The sequence below is a fragment of the Poecilia reticulata genome, chromosome 11, assembly GCF_904066995.2.
Source record: "Poecilia reticulata chromosome 11, P_reticulata-male-v2, whole genome shotgun sequence".
In the NCBI taxonomy this organism is placed as follows: Eukaryota; Metazoa; Chordata; class Actinopteri; order Cyprinodontiformes; family Poeciliidae; genus Poecilia; species Poecilia reticulata.
This window is the reverse complement of record NC_088840.1, coordinates 15197071-15218099: the sequence shown is the minus strand read 5'-3', so window position 1 is coordinate 15218099 and position 21029 is coordinate 15197071. Positions and strand designations below refer to the sequence as shown.

The window sequence follows — 21029 nt, the reverse complement described above, 5'->3', positions numbered from 1 at the left end:
ATGTTTAGAAGCAGCAGCTTCATACGTATGAATGACGTAGCCATTTTTACAGAGATGAGTGCCCCGGGTCACATCTTCTTTACGGCAGTAAAATTCTTGATCAGATTTCCTTCAAAACAACAACAAAAAAAGTTGCGATTACTAAACAAAGTGCCCGCAGATCAACTTGATATCAGAAGAAAGTCGGACGGGTCAGGAAACTCTAAAGCAATAAGGAAAGACTCGAGAATCATCCACTGTACCGTTTCTGCAGATAAGATTGCAGTCTGAAGCCGGTAATCTTAAAAAAACAACAAAAAACAAAAACAAGATAAAAGTTTAGGACATCTAAGAAGCGTGTCGATACATGTCCAACATCGTAGACAAGGAAGTGAGTTTATCATTAAACAGTAAAATGACTTAAACTAAATGGTCATAAATACAAGAGGAAAGTGAGTAAACCTTATTTTTGTGTTTAAGAAATGTACCTATTGAATTTATATTTAGATTTTGTGCCCAAGTGCTGTTTTAAGTTCAGCTACACCCTGACGACGTTTTTTTAAATCTACTTTTTCCACCATTTTTTTCATAACAGCAAATTAGTTCCCATTTCACCAGGGATGCCGGAAAGGTAAACAACCCTGAAGAAACGGTCAACTCCCTCTTCGCAAGACAGACTCGCTCACCATTTCTAGTAAAAAACAACATTAAATTAACTGTACTGTCGCAAAAAATGAATCTTTTTCTAAGACACTTCTGACTGGTTAAACAAGGCTTGACAAGGCAAATATCATTAAGTAAATATAAAAGAGGGATAAAGAAACTGATAGGCATACACGCAACCTTGATGCAGACATACTGGTTTGCACAAAGCTGGGTCATATTTATGCCACATTCCTGCTGTAAGGATACAAAGAGGAAAGTGTCCCCTTATTAAGACTCACAATTTTTCCCAAATACCTAGGCGATAATATGAAGAAGTTGTCTTGTTTACAGCCTAGATGTTTCCTTTGCTACCAGCTGTGCGCCTCTCGTCATGAGCCGGGCGGCTCTGAAGCCGAACTCGCCTGCGGTGAGCGTCGAGGAGCGGAGTCGGTCCCTCCTTTGTAATTATGGACTCTGAAAATAACTCTTTACAAAAGGCCCAAGGTTCATGTTGTGCTCGCTGAACTCCGACGCACAAAAGCTGCGTGATGTCTCTCCTAAGCCAGACTAAGTGGATGTAGACAAATTCCTCGGGGGATTAAAGAGATTTTTCTACCTCAAAAGGAAAGTTGTCCATTTGAAGTATGTAAAATAAATGAGAAATGCTTGGAAGTTTACTTCTTCTGGAGCAAGACAACCCTCGAGGGACGCCGTCGAAAACGAACAGGAAACTACGCCGGATCGCCAGATAACCGCAGCAATCCCCCACTTGCACACGTTTAAAGCCAATTTGCACGTTTTGATTAGAATTAGGTGAGCTGGGATTTCATCAGAGGAAACTAATCTTTCGCTCAAGCGTACACTTGTGTTGGCAACTTTTTTTTTAAACGGGGATTAGTGCGAGTTTTCTACTGTTGCGCACACATACAGAGCATGCCTGGCCTTGTCTTGTCATCCAGCAGGGCTGTAATTAAGGAGGAACTGCAGTGAGCAGTCTCACAGCGAGCCGTCTCTGCACAAACCAACGACTCCGCCCTCGAAAACCCACTAAACGCCCACCCGGCATGCTAACTCCCCACTCTCCCTAACCCTAAATGTTTGCCCCTTTTCCTCGCTTTTCTCATGCCTCTGCCAAAAAAAGAAAAGAAAATGTAGTCGGGGAATTTTTTCTCGGTTTTCCCATATCCAGTCCATCTCAGTGTCTCTGTCCTGGAAATTACCGTTTGTCATTTATGAGTAACAATTTATTCATAAAAAAAAAAAAAAGTTGCTTGCTGAAACCTCAAATACAAGGTATTCACAAACGGCTCATTAATCGTGACAAAAAAACATGAGGACATGCTTCATTTAAAACAGTATTAATGCTGTAATACACTTTGAGTGTATTACAATGGTAACATCTGGGAACTTTGGGAATAATAGGATTTTTTAAATTTAATTATTTTGTTTTGTTTTTACACACCAGTCAGGGTTCTAGATTTTCACTATAATAAAAAAATAAAGAGATCAGCTTCTTAATATGATGTTTTTGGACTTCTTTTTATGGTATTAAAAGGTGAAAAAAAGAAAATCCAGCAAGGAAGCCAGATACCCATAAGCAAGAAACAATAGAGAATAAAAATTTAATTTTCTGGAAAAAAAGAAATCCTTCCTATTAATGACTTCCACAGCTGTCAGAGCGTTGTCAAAAGAAACATGTGCTTCAGTCAGTCTATAAATCAGATAAACATGTCACATATTCCTAATTTTCTTTCAAGCCATAAAAGCAAGAGAGGAAGACAAACATTTAAATCTGTTTTTTTTCCCTCTGTAAAAAGGCTCAAGGAGTGGCTGCAGTGGTGGTTTAGGATGTTGTTTGCTCCCGGAAAGACCGGGTCAATTTTAACTTGACCACTGAGATCTGACACTCGACACACAAAAAAACAAAGACACAATCACATCTGCAAGTCAGAGACAGGACTTTATAGAGATCTTACTTAACATGAATGAAAAGCTTCAGGGTTTCAAGAAATATCCATACCAAATCAGAATTTTGTTTTTGTCAGAATAGACTCTCATGCTACCAGGTTGCACAAACAGCAACACTCTTCGGTGAAAAAAATGACTCAAAATGAACCATTTCCTGGTTCAGTGACGTTTTTAAAGAATAAAATAAGAGGAAGCACTGATATGCAAGAAGGTAAAATTATTTTTACTTTTTACATAAAGAGACACGTCTGCAGTTCACTAGGGCCGCAAGAGAGAGCGATGCTTTCAGCAGGAAACGGAAAGGCTGAACAAAGTGTCTTATGCTTTTGAGGTTTTAATCTCGGTCATGAGGATTCTGGTTTTGGAAATGCTGGCAGATATTTTGGAGAATACACACAAAGTATATTTAATAATTTAGCTAGTAATTATAGATATCCTAACCTGGGTAATCCCAAATATAAGGTATCCATAATCATTTTGTCTATGCTTTAAAATGTTTGCAGATAAACTTATGTACATCTCATATAACAGATCTTAAAGAGATCAAAATCAGTTAGAAGCTGTACAGAAACCACGGATGAGAATTTGACCCTTGAACTCTGACCAGTTCCTTTATCCTTAAACACAAGATTTTACTTGACCATTCCAACACAAAAAAACAGTGAATAATGCTAAGCTCAAAGCTGAAAAGGGAGATAATTCTATAAAAGACTCATTAAAACTGTAGGAGGGGTTCCTGACAAACACTCCTTTCCCATGATGTCTGGAAAGTTCACTGTGGGAGAGCAGGAGGGGCGGGTGGAGGAGCGGTTCAAAGAGGGGTCGTAAACCAAAATGAAAGCCGGGACTTAGGAAACATAAACTCCAATATACTTCTGACAACGCAACAAGAGTTTAATTAAACTGACAATTCTCCCCCAAAACCCCCACACCCTGCAACAGAGGCCAAAAGAACAAAGACGAGCATTGCTACTCCGTGTGTCGGCTGAATATCGACATGCGTGTCTGAAAAAAAGCTCCAGAAACCCAATGAAGACGTCTCAGACAAAGCTGCATGCTCGGCACTTGACCGGGGTTTGTGCCTTCATGGCTTTTTTGTGTCGGCTGCTGTGATTTACGACGTCGCTCAATCTGCTTTTCTGTGCTGCTGCAGTCAGGGGCACAAAGAGAGGCCTCTCCACACCAGACATGACTGCTGCTGCTGCTGCTGCGTCCGGCTCATGGCAGGGATCGTGCATTTCCATCACACTTGAACTACGACGCTTAATACAGAAAGACACCCGGAGAAAAGGCCACACAGGATTTTATTGAGAGGCCCGACCACACAGACAATTATGTAATCTGAAAGGATTAACGTTGCGTGACGGCTGTCATTTGGAATCGGAAGGGGCAAATTTTTATTAGTGGCCGATACTTAATAACCTGTTTAAGCTTTATAAACATATTCCCAAATTTCACTCTATTATTTTCCCCCCCCTTTCTGTTCCCAAGAGGAAGAAAAAAAAAAAAAAGAAAAAAGAGCAGTAATAATATGTTCAGTATATCCTTGCTTCCTCTTCTCCCCACTTTCTGTCTGCATTTCACAGTCAGGCAGACTCCCCACTGTCTGCCTCGGTTCCCCCACCCTCCTCTACTTGTCCTTAATCGTTGAGTCAGGCCTGAGGTCTCTTACGAGAAGGATGACGACCAGTCTGAGCAGCTACGTACAAAGAGAAAACCCCAGAACGCATACCAAGATGATCACCCAGATGGGCTTCTTGGAGAGAATTGCACTTCCAAGGCTTTGTCCAGGAAAAGAAATTAAAAACCAAGTAATGACAAGGTAAATAAATGTGCTTCCTAAGAAGCATTCTCCCCCCCGTTTTGTTTTTATTGGCATCTTATTGTAGCGGGAGCTTCCCTGCACAGCTGGAGGTCACCAGAAGCACCTGTGTACATGAAGCACGGGCACAACAAAAGATTACCGAGGCTAAGCAACAAGACAATAGCTTCGTAGGAACAAAATGGATGTGCTGGTATGAGGAAAGGGAACACGTTTGGCAAAGCGACAATTGGTTAATTACACGATAGCATTTCCAAAGTACCCAAGTCAGTTGGGTAAAAAAAATGAAGTCAGGACGGGTTGTCAACATTGCACAACGCACAGAGGCAACTCCTTAAAGCGATGACTAACGTCATGCAGCACCAAAAACAACAATCTGTGAAGTTTTCTTTCAAGCCATTTCATCAGGCTGTCGTAGTTTTCCTGCGTTGCTTCCTTTAAACTGAATCCAGTACAAGTGGAAATGACACCGCAGCAGCCTGGGTCTCTGTTAACACGTTTCTAATGCAAAAGGGGAAACAGCAAAGGAGGTCAGCGACGGGTCAGAGAAGTAACAGTTTCTTTGATCTTCAGGAAACCAGGAGATCCAACATGCAAAACGACATCTGTCTGCAGCTCTCAGGTTTTTTTTTTTTAAACTTGTGCTACATTTCCACGTCTCTCTTTAGCTTGGCTGATGTCGGCATCCGTGGGTTGTTAGCGTCGTAAATGTTGGCACGCTGCATACGAAGCCAAATAGAGACGACCTTGGATCAGCTGAATAACTCTGTTTATTTAAACTCCTAGCCTTTTCCGCAAACGGGGGTCTCTGCTCTTTGATAAAAAAAGTTTAGTCTACATGCAGTCTGCTTATAGTGTCTGGAAAAACAGCTGAACTTTCCCCTCACGAAACACAGCCTAGCCGTTTTGTGACTGGTGCAAGTATTTGAACGAGGGTTTTTACCAAATCATCATCGAATTAAGTTTGGAAAGTTGCAACATTGCCCACCCCTACTTATTGTACAGTCACTCCTACTGGTAATAAAATTATAAATACAAAATATACAACAGAACAAAATGACCTAACATCTACTTTGATAAAATAAGTGAACTTTAAGCTATTAGGGGATCATTCGTGTTCAGTATTCAATATACAAAATGTTCCTTTAAAAAAAAAAAAAAAAAATTTTCTGAGAGACGACATGCAGCAACAGGTGGGGGTGGGGCAGAAGTGTGTTCTTCGGAAAACTATTATCTTTTTTTCTTAAAACTAGCTCATGCCTCCATTAATCAAAACAAAAGAAGCGAGTTCTTAGTTCTATTTGATAGATGATCCATCCATGATAATCGTTGGTTTTTAGTTCTTATTAGCAGTAGTAACCACGGAAAAGAAAAGAAAAAGAAAAGAAAAGAAAAGAAAACTCTTAGGCTTCCACAACCAGAGAGATCTCACCTGAAGACACCCAATCAATCTTCCTTCCATCTCTTCACCCTCACAGGAGATAAGTGCCGATTATCCACAGAGTCTACGAGGCTCCCAGGAATACGCCACACATTTCTAACCTGCTTTGTCTGCGTAAAGGTCATCAGTTAAGAATCGGACCCCACAGGGAGAGCAACATGCATCGGGAGCAGGATTATCGCTACATCCTAACAAAACCACGGCACGTGCTGCAGATGCTTCCCAAACAAAAGGAAATCTGGGCCTGCCAGGGAGTGTCAGGTAGATGAAAGAGACCAGCGCATGCTGTCATAGCCATTGTTAATGCAGGAGGAGTGGAAAAGGATGCACAAAGCTATCTGATCTGAGGGTGGAGGAGGCCATCTCACCGAGTTACAGGTCAATTCACATCGAATAGCTTTTAGTAATGAGCTATTAGTTTTCTTTTCATGTCTAATCAGTAAAGTCTTTGAAACTCAATTTATAGCCTAATCCGAGAGGATAATCTAGTTTCCCAGCATAATAAATCAAGTAAAACATGGGTTGAACACCTTTAAGGGGTGTTTTCTTTTTAAACACTAGGGATTCCCAATAAATATTTTTTTTTTTTTACCTTCCAAGTCTCAGTGGTGATGTGCGTTTTCACACGGGGTGGTCTGGTGACCCCGGTCACATGACACACGGTGACACCACTGATGACCTGCACTCACAGGGTGGTACTGTCTGATACAGTCATTATCATGCTCACTTTCTCATGCCAGCATCACAATGGGTGCAGGCTATCTGCTCTGAGGAATGAGGTACTCGCACAGCCACACATTCACCTCTTTGTCCGGCTGCTTAACAAAAGGCTGCAGATACGCAGGACGGTCAGACTGCCTCAGCGGCACATTCTGATGAACCGCATCACCATGGCCAGCGTGTCATTTTCGACCAGAACTTCTTGCCGTTTTCGGCTCCACTCCCAGGTCACCTTTTGTTTTTCTTAAAAGGGACTGTTACTCCTTTCCAGTAAAGATGTACACATCTAGAACTCACTGGAACCAACATTTAGTTTTATCAGAACAAGAGTCCAGAGAAACCCCTACTAGTTTATAGATTATGGACTATTAAACACGGGGAACCAATACGTAGTTTTATACTTTTACCTTTTTGTTTTTTCTTTTAGTTTTGTTTGCATTTTCTTCTAATTTATGTTTGAACTGCCTTGTTGCAGAAAATGTGCCATATTAAAAAAACCTTACCTTTGATTATCAGATTATATCGAGAGTAAAAATAAAAACCATAAGTGTGTATGGAAAAAATACATCTAAATGCATGTTTAAAATACGTCTATAAAAGTACAACCATAATGATTTGTGTTAACCGAGATGCACCAAGCTGAGATTTGTAGCCAATAAAACTCTGACCGATTTTTGCCAATTCCAATTTCTCTGTAAGAACTGGGATTTGCAGCATTTCAAATATTATTTTAAACTTTCTGACATGAGCGGTTATTCACATTGAGAGGAAGCAGAATGTGAGTGAAGGAGGAATTGCTGTAAAAAGATTAGAGATAAACGATTAAGATCTGAACGGCATATTCCTGCGTTTGACATCTGACTTGTTGATTCTGATTTTGACCCATTCCGGCTACTTATTCCAATGTCTGATATAACATAGCCAAAAGTTTGAGCTGGAGAGACGGTCCAACAGAAAATTGCAAGACTATCTCAATTAAAGAATATATTTCCAATCTTTATTTGATTTTATGAAACTCAAGATGAAACCATCTTAACGGAGACATGTTTGTGGACCCAAACGGTGGTAATTGTTAGTCTTGACACATTTAATGAGCACAGGAAAATAGAGGGAGGCATGTGCGACCCGCCTACCGCTCTCTGACCCGATCAAAGCGAAAACCATGATTCCAACCTCTGACTGCACCTCAGATTCAAATGATCCTGTATGTTAACTTTTAAACCTTATAACAATTTGACCAATTGGTGCCAAAGCATTAATAACCCATTTGTTTCTGTGTGCATTCCCTACAGAATGTAGCTCCTTATCATACATCCAAGGCTTCCCAACAATCTGCAAGCAATTTTTTAAAATACAATACAAAAATATACAACAAGAGAAACTTGTAATATTTTCACTCTTCCATTTGCTCAAGTCTACTCCGAGTCAATCTGCCACTTCGGCGGCTAGAAGAAACGTCCACCAGGGGAGGAAAATTGTCGCTTTCATACCCAATATATAACCGGAACTGAAACAACCACAACTACAAAATAAGAAATGGTTATTGCAGCCAAATGACCAGCACCTACTTAAGCCTTTCACACCTCTTTGATTTATCAACAACTTCCATTTTGAAGAGGAGTGGTGATCAGTATGATGCGCTAACTCTTGGGTATGTTGCGTTCACTGATCACATGAGACAGATTGTACATTTGAGTTTCTGACTTGGCAGTCGCCATTCAGAGCCAAAATTTCATCAAGCATTTCCACAAATTATTCACAATAAAAACCATCAGTGGATTAAACATCCTTTACAGCATTTAAGGCCAACAAAAGTGAGTTTAGCCATCTTAGTTTTCAGGCCGATTTGGGCCTCTTTGGTTTCTGAAACCTATTCTCAGATGGAAATCCACATCATTACTGTTCACAAAACGTCTGCACAGCTTTTGAATTTTAGCCAAATGCAATTAAAACTATACTCTAGCGTGTCCACACATTACCCAACACGGCGAGGAACGTTCCTAGAAGGATCGAGTGCATGAATAGATGCGAATGTTGATGGATTCATTTGCATGCTAGCCAGCTCTCTGGCAAGCGGTCAAAACCCTCTCCAAACTCGGGGATCAATGACAGAACGGAGACGGAGAGAGGAGTTGGTTCCCATTCAGCACGCCGCGGGTTTGGGTATTGAAGAAATACGCGCTCGCATGCAGGCACACACAGAAGCTCACGAACGCAGGGAGCTCCTTCACGAGCCTCCCTTTTCATGCAGATCTTTTGTCTCTCAGTAATGTCTGGTATGCCAGCTCTGCTCAATGACCTGATTTCTATGGGGCTGCCGAGGCACCGATCTCTTTCTCTCCCTCTCCCTGCGCTTGTGTCTGTGTTCATCTGCCTGCAAGGCCTTCCTCTGTATAAACCACAGGGCTTAGCTGGGCAGACAGACACAGACCAAGTCTGATCCGGTGTTCAAGAGCGCAGGGGACACAAAAAACACAAACAGAAAGTCTTGCATGAAGTAAACAGAACGGGCCTCAGGTCAAACTTAATTGAATGAGGAAATGTATATATATTTTTCCCCCCCCTCAAGTTGCCAGAGTGATTGCAATGGAGGAAGCGGCTAATAAAAATAGACGCTTACTTTACATTCGAAATAGTTTCAGGATATTTAAAACAGAAATGTTTGATTCTACCCAACAACGTTAAAGACAAATTGTTTCTGCACACTCACCTCGTCTTTGTACGAATACCCTGAGCAGGGGATGAGCCGAGTCCACTGCCTTGGAGAAGTTCTCGTCGTTGTTAATCGGCAGGAAGTCCCCGTGAGTGTCGGCGTAGCCAATCATCACCTCTATATTCGCGAGGCGGTGAATGTGCAGGATGAGCTTGTAGAACTCCTCGAATTTACCAGGCTTGACCCGGTTTACGGAGAACCGACGGAACTCCGCTCCGTACTAAAGAAAAAGGAAGAAGAAGAAGAAGAAAAAGAAGAAGAAGAAGAAAGATGTTAATCCTAAAGTAGAAAACTAGGATGCCACTTGGATAAATAAAACAGTACAAGAAGTTGGTGGATAAGGCACGGCAAAAGCAAGCTTCTGAACAATGTATAAATAAAAATGACGCTTTGAAAAACCAGTTTTGACACAGCTGGTGCATATTTTCAAACATTTACTTTACACACAGCAGCAAAAAAACATTTGACCTTCGGGGAAGAAACAGATCGACTTTCCTTTTCAACACATCAAATGCAAAGTGAGAGAAATAATTCTGCCTTAGTAAGAGAAATTCCTTTCCTTTTGCACATCCACTGCTTTTATGCTAAGCTACTTCTCAACTTTGATTAGCACAGACTCGAAACCAGAAGGTACATGCACAGTAACATATTTATTCAGCATTTATTCAGCCTGATAAATGCTGATACAAATTGTAAAAATTATTTATGATGGTATAACCACATTTTTTTGGTTCCGTTTCTTAAAGCACAAATAGGCGTCATCAGTGTTCGACTTGTGAAATCTGGAAAAACAAATATAATCTGAAGAACTTCATGATATCTAAACTCTTAAAGAAAGTAAAACTAAAAGGAATAAAAACGGTTTAAGTGGCCTAGTCAATGTCTAGACATAAATCCATTTGAGTATCAAATCATCCAGGTTTCTTCTGGAGCACTGTAAATGACTCGGTGACAGTTACCGCTTTAACTTGATGACAGTAGTTGCCCCCAGGGGTGGTGGAACCATTTATTATGTTTAAGAGGCAATTACTTTTCCACGTAAGGCTCAGTTGTTTGTACAGCTTGTTTAAATGAAATAATCCTTTCAGCATGGCCTCCAGTATTACTCTGGTCTGATATTTAAACGTATTGCATGGTCTAATGTTTAAGTGCGACAAGAAAAAAAAAAAAAAGCAAACAGAAGTATTCTGCAAAGGGCCTTTCACATCACTGAGCTAGGACTTAAGATTAATTAACTACCAGCAATATGTATTCTGCTTCATTAATGGTTTGTAAACAACCTGTGAAGCTCAGTTTCCGCCTCATTGAATGTGTTAGCAGCCAACCAAATACTCTGTGTGACGTTAGATAAACCAGGAGAGGAAATGAATGAGTGTGAAAACTTTGGATTGTATTCATTTTAAATGAGAGGAAAAAGAAGCCATTAAACTTTTTTTTTTTTCTACCATCGACTGCAGGTCAAAAGTCCAATGTTTGAACAAAAACTTCCTCAGGAATGCCAAACTTCATCTCTTAAAACAGAGCAACTTTACTGTTCTCTAGATCTTCTTATAGTCCTGCTCTCTCTCACCATCACGCAGCCTGAATGCACTTCACTACAAATATCTCTCAAGATAAGAAACAAACTTTGATATTCTATTAGGGCTCTGAAGTGGAGCAAATTTGGTTTCAGATGCGACTGGATTTCTCAGTAGCGCACCTGGAAAAAAAAAAAAAAAATCTCAGGTCGCACTGGTGCAACCAGTCGCTGAGGGTAAAACAAATGAAATCCCCTGTGAAACTGAAACCCTCCCTGAGGTTTCACAACAGACACAAAAAGCAGTAAAATAAACACGGAATAAAGTCCCACCCAAAATGATTCACGCTTCTGGCAGATCCATTTAGCTCTTAAAACATCTTCCAATTCAGATTTTCTTTTAATTCATTCATCTTGAGGTTTAAGATTCAGCTCATCAAAGCTCTTTAGACCCTTTTTGAGTGATTCTGCTTAAAATAATAAAATAATACATTTTGTTTATTAGATTGTCTACTAATAATAAAAAAAGAGAAAATAAGGCAAATAGACGCAAATAGTCTAGACTATCCTTTTAAATAGCTCTGCACCTTTCTGTGCTTCTACTTGCGTAACTGACCCGAACGCCAACTTCCACACTAAAAAGTGTTCCTACTTTGACCTGGTTGCACTCACGGACGTTGGTTCACCATTTGATGCACGTGCACCAATAAGAACAGATTCTTGCAATGTCTTTCTTGGATAGGCAAGTAAAACATCATAACCTCAAGGCTGAAATTTATAGTAGGCAAAAAAAACAAAACAAAACAACAACAAAAATTTTTAATTGTGACTCACACAGATGCACAACCGAAACATAAAAGCGCACCTCAATAATCCACTGCAAAAGACAACAGCAGCAGTTCTGCTGCGTGATTCACATGGGTAATTTGTAGCCGTTTTGTTACTGTAATCATCAGCTTACATCACTAGTGAACTGATATCAAAGGCAGAAAGCAGAGAGAGAGAGAGAGAGGGTCAGGGACGAACAGGAAGGAGAGGAAAAGTGCTGACATGGTTGCAGACGGGCAGAAGATATGCTACACCACCACTGTAATTAGAAGATGGCATATTAAATTTCAGAGAAAGCCTAGTGGGGATGCCAGAGAAACTTCCTGCCAGGTTTACTTCAGGCACAACTTGCGAGTCAGCATCTTTATGAAAATGTGACGCCCCATTTGGGTTTAAGCTAATATAAGCCTAGCTACTCCGGAGGATGACACAAGAAGCCGACCAGCAGGTTCCGTCGGCGTTCAGGCCGGAGCTGTTAACTTTGTGGAAAGGGAAACCTCGTCTGCAATACTCAAACATGTTAAACTTGAGTTACCAAATTGTTGATCTCCGTCAACCTTGTGGTTAGGGGAAGAAGTCTTCTTGGTACGGTATGTCACGTTCATTGTGCTCAGTGCAGAACCAGCCCAAGGCCTGGAGCAAGCCCGAACATGGCATGATTATTCACAGGCTTAAGCACTCAAACCCGGCACTAAGAATACATCACCTCAAACATGACATCACCTGTCCTTCTGGCCTATCGGGACGAAGTGACGCCGAACAAGCTCAAACATGTCTGGAAGCCTCCTAACTGACACACAGGAGAAAAAGGAAGACGAGTCGCTTCTTACTTTGGTCAACACTCACGTCTTCGTCCTCGTCGTGCAACGCTCTGCAAGTCGAGGCCGACTTACCGATTCTCTGTAAATAAATAACCGGCTATGAAGTGAGCAGACGATAAACAAATAAGTTCTTTATAATTAAAAGGTATGCAAAACAAAGTTTTTAGGTAGTGTGGAAAAAGAGCTTCACCACTACTCCCACCTACCTACAGTTTATCCCCTCCACCCCCCAACACATGTGGTGATAAGAGCTTTAGGTGACTGAAACCAGCTCCTTGCTGAGGCTCCCTGACAGACAGCCAGACACCTCCAATGTTATTCCTGATAAGCTTATCGCTGGAACACTTTCCCTTGAGAAAACCAAACATGAACTGCCAAGCACCAGGCACACACACACACACAAAAATCAATCAGAAGCACACAAAAGTATCAGAGCAAGTGACGAGCGTCACTTCTGGAAATGTGGAGGAAGCTTATCTAATGTTCACAAGGTTTGCGTTTTCTTTTGGACAAACATTTTTAAGCATCAGCTGGCTTTAATGGTTTGGTTTTGAGATTTAATGGCTTTTGTTTTTTGTTTTGTAGTTAATATTGCCTGCAGTTAATGATGAGTAACAGCAATGTCATCTTTTCTTCAGGTTAAACTGCGTGTGGATCGGCTCTGGATTGCATTTCCAACAGGCCAGAGAGGAACGGAGGACAGAACACAGCGGTTCTGGCTGGAGTTCATTTCTAACTAAACTAATTTCTTGTTAGAAGACAAAGTTACACCAGCAAAGTTTCAGTCCAGTGGCAAAGCAAACTTGGGAGTGATCTTTTGAAATTGTCCTTAGAAATACGCGAATGGTTCAAATAAGATGACGTTTGTTAACTAAGAAAAACTAAAACAAACCCCTCAAGCTTTAAAAGAATTTTAAAAAAAGATAGGGGTTTAGGAATCGTTTACAACATCTTGTTTCCACGGTGATCCTCTTTTTCAACCAATTAGAACTCGACTTCTGATATATATTTTTTTCGTTGATGTCGAAATTTCTTCTGAACGGAGCCAGTTGTAAATGCCCCCAGTTGGAAAACCACTGGTTTAGACCAAAACTAGACAGTTATATTTCATTATAACTGCATTAAATTTGCATGTCAGGAAATAAGTCGGACTTTGTTAAACTCTACTAAATTTGCTTCGGAATGAAACCAAACTGGAGATGAGGAGTTATTTTCTTCTTATAGTGCCACAGACATTTTGGCCATGTTCTAAAATTGGAAGGAGGTCCGGTTTTGGCGACAGATGCACTACAGATGGGTTCCTCTGTGGAAAAGGGGCCGATTGTCGAATCTTAAGAAAATGTGAAAACTAACCAATAATGGCCTGAAATGTTCTCCCTTTAATTCAACTCGATTGCCCCAAAACTGAGTTGTTTTAAAATAACATTTAAATCCAGTATTCATGAATCAAGACAGACATTTTTAGCCCCTTGAAATCCAAATTGGCAGAAAAATAAATAAATAAAAATCAGAACATCACTAAATCCCATCTTGCATAGGTCAGTATGAACCAAATATAGCTGTCGCCATTTATCTCTCGTCTCAGTCATAGTTGAGGTGACGGGCTGAACCGAGCAGCTCGGACTCCTCAGCACACGGGAAACAGGCTGGAAGGGAAACAAAGTGACAAGAGAGTCACGCAATTCTGTGCGCGACGAGCTACATCTGATCAAACAGGACGGTGGGGAGGGGGGAGAGGAAACGCGTGACGCAACGCGACGGTGAGTCAGCTCTCGATGTGATGATGATGCTGATGAAGCTGCTCTGTGGCAGCTACACCCACAAACAACCCCCCCACCCCCCCGTCCCCCTGGTGGCGTCACAGCCAAACAATACAGAAGAGAGCGACTCTCCGAGGTCACCGTGTGTGTTCATGGCTGACCCCCTGGGCTGGACGTTTGCCCACCTGCTGTCAGCTCCCCAGCCGCAGCATCTGTCAACCGTCTCACGGACCTGTCAGGCGGATCGATGGGGGAGGGGCTCCTTATCAATCTTCTCAGGCTGTGGTGATCACGGTCGGTTTCAGCGCCTTTTCTGATCAACTTTGGTTTTACACCCAACTTTCTATAATTGAGCTTGGATGCAGCACTCTGGGAAGATGATTAGTTATTCACTGATTGATAAAAAGGAGAGAGTTTTAATGTAATCCACTGGCTTTGGTAAGCAAGACGGGGAAGCAACTCTTGACAGATTCTGATGAGAGTTGATCAGCTCTACAACAGTGTGTGTGTGTGTGTGGTGGCCCCTGAGACACAGTAGCCTTGTGAATCTCCCACAAACTACCGACTGGACTTTTTCCTTCCACTAAACTTTCAATTACTATAATTGCATACATCATTGTGTGCCAAAAAAACAAACAAAACAATCAGTCCTTTGTATCATTTAAAATGTCTGAGAAACTCATTTTTGGTTTTTAATCCACAGTCTTTAAAAATATTAAAAAAATTAGCATAATTCAATATTTAGCAGTGCAAACAAAATGTATCTATTTTTCTAAATCCTTGCAACAATGGTAGGACTTTCCACAGGAAACCTGGTTCTCCTTTGATGAAACAAAAATCTTTACATAAAGTAAAGATAACATTACTCTATAATTAATGAGTTTATGGATATGTCAATTGATTCAAATTAGCCACCAGACTCTAGGCCTCCAACAAAACAACCCCAATATATATATATATATAGAATAAATTGTAACTACTGCAGCCACAATGTTACATTTGATAGATTTTTTTTTCTTCCATATTCTCCCCAAGATTGTCGCTGAACAAACAAACAAACAAACTGTCTTGCGTTTTAAAGCGTTGTGAAAGCCAATAACGACCAGTCAGCACACAATCTGTATTGTCGGAAATAAAAACAATCGCTGCAGTTCACACAGAAACACCCAGAACCTGGTCCGGTTCGGATCAAAGCCTTGCAAAGAGAAGGAAATGTGTTGTTGGCTGCAGACAGATTCTCCCTCCAGCTCCTGCTTCGCTACGGGACGACCATGTGTGCGATTTTTTTTCTCTTTTTTTTCTCTCTCCCCCCTTCTTCTTCTTCTTTTTTTCCCCTCACACCAAACTCTCGTTGAGTCTTTTAATTTATTTCACACAAAACCACCCACCTTGCTCTTCACTTCCACGGCGTCACAATCAGCGTGTCGCAAAGGTTGCGACTTGTTAAAGCTCCGATTCATTTTGGTGAACGAAGAAAAGAGGGAGGAAAAAAGAAGGGGGAAAAAAAAAAGTTAAGCCTCCCTTTTTCCGCAGAAAGAGGGGATCCTCCGATCCTCAGCTTTTTCTCTAGAAGTCCGTCCGCTTCGCTTCCTGCAGAAAAGTTGAAAGTTTTTGTGGTTTCCGCTCTTCTTGTATGTTTCCAAGGTGCTCCGTCAGAAGCGGCAGATGACTTCACGCTACAAAAGCCAGCGAGAAACTAAGCGCGTTGACTTGGGGAGAGTGGGGTAAGTTTTGAAATGACATCAGCGCTGCTTTAAAAAAAAAAAAAAATGGGATTCAGGGATGCGTTCGAGTGCTGCTCGTTAATCTGACGTTCAGAACGCTCAGTAAAAGAACGAATAGGAGATGGGAAAAATGAAGAGACAAGCGTCAGTGAAGAAACACGAAGAAGAAAAGTAAATGTAATTATAGAAATAAAGACACAGTAGATGAATACATGTTTGCGAATAAACAGAGAAAGAAGGGGGAAAAGAAGGAAGGAAAGAATCAAGAAAGAGGAAGAAAGATGAAAAACATGCTTTTAAAAACTATATGATTTTTTAACACAACACGCAATGTATAGACATTCAAGTCATACTCGAGACAGTAATTTGAAGAATAAACAAAACTAGAACTAACAATAAAACAAGCACACAAACAAAAACCCTGCAATCCACCTACTTAGGGAAACCTAAGTAGGTGGATGATGAAAAGTAGATAACCAAAACACAAACTAACAGAGGTGACAGAAAATAAATGATTAATTAGACAGAAAGCAAATAAAACGTTTGAGGTCTTTATAAAAGAAATGGCTTTTATAAAGACCTCAAACATCTGTGGAGAGACATAAAAAATATAAACGAAAGTAAAAAAAAAAAAAAAAAAAGAAAAAAAAAATTCACAGCAGCTGCAAAGCCAAGCAAATCTATGATTTACTAGCCAAAAAATGTTAAGAACGTACAAAAAAATAAAGTTAAAATAGTAGACACATAAATGTAAAGGATTATATGGACATGTCTAAACAAAATGACACAGTTACAGTGTTTATAGATGATTATTCACCTGTGGAAGGAACAAAATTCAGAACGAAATATAAAACACTTCAATAATGAAAACAACTCCACCGATTAAAACAACTAAACTACTGAAGAACTCATTAGGAAAATAAAATTGCAAAACAGGTTTCGGCAAAGGACTTTACACAATATTCAAGCGCAACGTTAAATTACTGCAAAAAACTAAACATAAGTGTCATTATCGCAAAGTATTTTTTAATAGATTCTGTTACCTTTAGTTACAAAAGTGATTTTTAAATTTTTTTTTTTTTTTACAGAGGTCTACTATTTCCGATAGACGTGAACACATCACCATTTGGTCCAGACCTCCAGAGCGCCAGAGGACGCATTCCTGCGGGCCTGCTCTTATTTACCCAGACTGACAGTGCAGATGGTGCACATGATCAAAAAAACAAATGAAAGCAAATATTTTATGTTGGTTTAATTTACCATTTGTGTTACAGCTAAAATAGGCCCAGCTCAATTAAAGCCAATCGGTTGTTTATCCCCCCCCCCCCAAAAGACAAATTTGTGACTTGTTCTTAATTAATCATGTTTTACAGACCTAATTAATATCCAAATAACCTAATTAATATCCATCCAAATTTTCCAAACATATTATTTGTAGAAATGTGTTCAGGGTTGGAGCAGGTCGTGAAACAGTTAGAAAAAATTTCTCCTAGATAAATTTCAGTAGGGAGATTTATTTTCTTTCTTTCTTTTAATCAGCATTCGAGCTGATTTAACTTAACAGTTCACGAGAAGATACATTTTAGGACAACTTGCAGCTGTTGACTTAGGATGTTGTTTATTTACAGGAAAATGTTGCCTACTGCTGATCAGAATGTGGTACTGCGTCTCTGTGTCAGCTTCCTTTGCAGCAATGAATAAACAAATACATAAGAGCGGAAAATAAGGCAACTCCACATTTTACACCACTTATTTGTACTTTAAGTAGCGTAGCCGCTGTTCAAAATGGGAGAGACAAGAGAACATGTTGTTCGAGTAATTATTTAAAAGTTTTTACTGTGAGACTATCAAGATGCAATAAAAGAAAAAAATTACTTTAGTATTATATGTAAAACGTTACCAGGGGTGACTGTAGATACGAAGGGAGCTGTGAATAAACTAAAACTGTTCAGTTCACTGACGTAAAAGAAAATGTATGTCAACTCTGAGAATTTCTGTAATTCTACGTATGTCCAGCAGAGCGCAGCAAAACCTCAAAGTTAAAGAAAAAGAAAAAAACCCCTGCGTTTTAACCAAAATTAAAATAAGCCTAGATAAAACGTGTTTTAAATGTATCGGCTTACTTTTCAAATCCTTCATATCTCTGGTACTGTGCAAAAGTTTTAAACTCCTCATAGGGTCTTTATACTTTTCTTTCAGTGACGCCGGCAGTCTTATAATCTTTCAACATATCTTGATCAGTTATTGAGGCTGCATTGAAGTTTTTTCTTTGTAATAACAAATATATATATTTTTTTTCTTAGAAGGCAGTGATGAAAAAAGGGAATGAGCCAAAGTTGTGTAATTTCTCATGGAAAGAGTAAAGACTTAAATAGGAGTTTCAGCATGAGAATGAAGATGGAGAACAAAAAGATGGAAAAATGTATTCCTTTTTTTTTCCCACCCAAAGGCGCTTCGTGTCTCGTCAGACACGGGAGGCTGTTAGCTTGATCCTCAGAGCTGACGCCTGAATCAGCCTGAGTTTAGGTGGTCCAGTGGTGGTAATGTGAGAGGAGATGATTGCAGTGAGATGAAGAGATACTCGAAATAATCCGTCCTGTGTGAGTATGTGTGTGTGTGTGTGTGTGTGTGTGTGTGTGTGTTTTGGGGGTAGAAAAACATCTGGAGTTGTTTTTTTTAGGTGGCAGGAGTACCAGCCTTAAGCCAGTCAGACCGGTAAAAAGGTTTCTGATTCTGTTCTGCTTCACTTACTCTCTGATTAAAGTATCCTAAAAAAAAAAAAAAAGGACACACACACACGCACGCACGCACACACACATAGAAAATGTCTCAGCATTCAGATCAAATTGAATACATGCTACAATTCTACTATAACATCATCAGACCTGAAGCTTTTTCTTCTGCGTCACACTGAGTCATGACACACCGGCAGACTCTGCAGACAAGCCGTCTGACTGGCGGTCTAAATTAAATGCAGACACAGTGCGAGCTGGGAAATGTAAAAGGTAATCTGTTTTCCCTGCAGTCTATTTTCTCCTGGGGAGGCACTTTCTGAGAAAGAAATGCAAGCAGAGGCATAGTCTGGCACCGTCTTCAAGGCCACTTTAAGAGCTGCATGTTCACAAATGAAGTAACACCAAACACACTCTGTCCTTAGAAATATTTTAATTTTCATCACACCAACCCGGATTTTGCTTCGACTGTCGGCATGAGCTGAAGAAGGGATGATCTAAACCTGAAATAGAGGGATGAAGCAACACTCATAAAATCCATTGGAGGCCTCATGCTGAAGTAAGGAGAAGTTCATTTAAGGACGACTCAGTAAATCTGGCCACTGCAGATGTGCAGAGAGCAATTGTTTCATTACATCAGGAACAGCAAAGCCTGATCTCCATACAATCATATTTGTGTGTATGCTGGTTCAAGATGAGGGACAGACATAAATACGTCTTGGATGCAATTGGCTGGGCTTCCTAAGTTGATAACTTTGTATCAATTGGGAATAGATAATAAATGTTTTCATTTATTTTTCATCTACAGTTTATCTTTATTTGGTCCCGCTGAAAACCAAAATAGCTTTTAGTATAAGAGATTCCAGGTCAGGATAGCAGCCACATAAACTGATTTTTATTTTTTTTAATAAGATTTTTTTCTCTTAACAATAATAAGCGCAGTTGAAAAGTGTAATTAAAATGGGATCCAACTGTATTGGACTATGTGGGATTGAACTGTCCATACACTAAATTAGATTAGAGTATGAACTGAACATTTTCATCTTCCTTATGATGACTATTGCTTCAAATTATTTCCACACAAATGAACTCAGAATATCGAGAAAAATTGCTGACTGACTGGAATGTTCCTGAAGGTGAAGGAATAATGATTAGAGGAAAAAAAAAAAGATGGGGTCGGGTTTAAAACTTTAAATGTAAGGCATTACATTTTAAAATCGTGGAGCAAGTACTCGTTTAAAGATGTGCAACCTGACTGGTTTTTATGTGTTGCTAGGATGCCTGATCTAGACTTAATGCATGAAGCATTACAACGGTAGAGACTAGACATGATCAAAGCACAAAAAAATCTTAAGATCTCCAACAGGAAGACAAGGCTTCACTTTAGCAGCAGCTCTCTGTTGGAAAAAGCTCAGGGTTATGCCTTTGAAACCTGAGAGCACTTTTCGGTTAATGTCTCACATCCCCTTGCTTTAGTTAGAAACTTAACCGCCTACTCCGCATTTAAAAGGAATCGAAATGATTCATTCAGTAACCCATAAACAGGATGAAAATTACACCTTTACATTTTGCAGCCTGTTGGACCAATTCTGTTCTTTCTGGATTGTCAAAGATGGACTAGATTAGCTAGAACGCATGTTTACATTTCTTAAATATGTTACTGGTAAAACCTGGCCTGCTCTTAAAGGGGTATTGTGTATTTTTTTGTGATTCATGAATATGTTACCTGGTTTAGTCAAACTATTAACTATTTGCAGTGGCTCAAACTCCAGGGTGAATTTCAACCAACTGCAGGATTAAGAAATTGTGTTGTAGTTTATGTAAAATGTGTTTGTAGATGTTTGCAATATAGGATAAGATATTTTCTTTGCCAGGCTATATTTAACAGGTCAAATGTTTAGTGAGTGTTTTGGAGAGAATGTTAATTGCAGAGTGGAGAATCAAACGTTTCTGTGTAGAAAAAAAGTTTTATCCAAATGCACTTTATATAAGAAGCATTTAGTGAACAGTAATAGATTAGAGAACCATGATCTGATAGTAAGATAGTGACTGCTGATTGCTATTCCACAGAATCCCGCTTAAAAACAAAACAAAAAACAGTAACACCTTATGAACCTCAAATCAATCATATGAGCTGCTGAACTCAATGCTTTCCTTATTGCATTGCAGTTTATTCTCTTCTATGTTATGTTGTCAAATGAATCTATGTAGTGTGTGAATTTAAAGTCCCAACATTTCCTTTTTAATGTTATTTTACTTTTTTGATAAATATATAAGCTTAAGCTGAGTACTAGCCCTGATTGTGGGTAGTAACTAAGTAAATCTCTGACCACTTTCCTTTTTCTATTTTCTCACGCTCT

The 21029-nt window shown here is 39.8% G+C and overlaps 1 protein-coding gene across 1 annotated transcript in view; it reads right to left on the bottom strand.

The window, feature by feature from the left end:
• The window catches only part of pard6gb (par-6 family cell polarity regulator gamma b), a 32209-nt gene extending 16235 nt beyond the window's left edge, over window positions 1-15974 (bottom strand). The window contains exons 1-2 of the mRNA XM_008422064.3: window positions 15602-15974; window positions 9286-9508 (exon numbers count right to left, since the gene is read on the bottom strand). Of these exons, the coding sequence (XP_008420286.1) occupies window positions 9286-9508; window positions 15602-15673 (295 nt within the window). The 5' untranslated portion in view covers window positions 15674-15974. The remainder of the gene's footprint in view (window positions 1-9285; window positions 9509-15601) is intronic.
• Between the last annotated feature and the right edge of the window lie 5055 nt (window positions 15975-21029).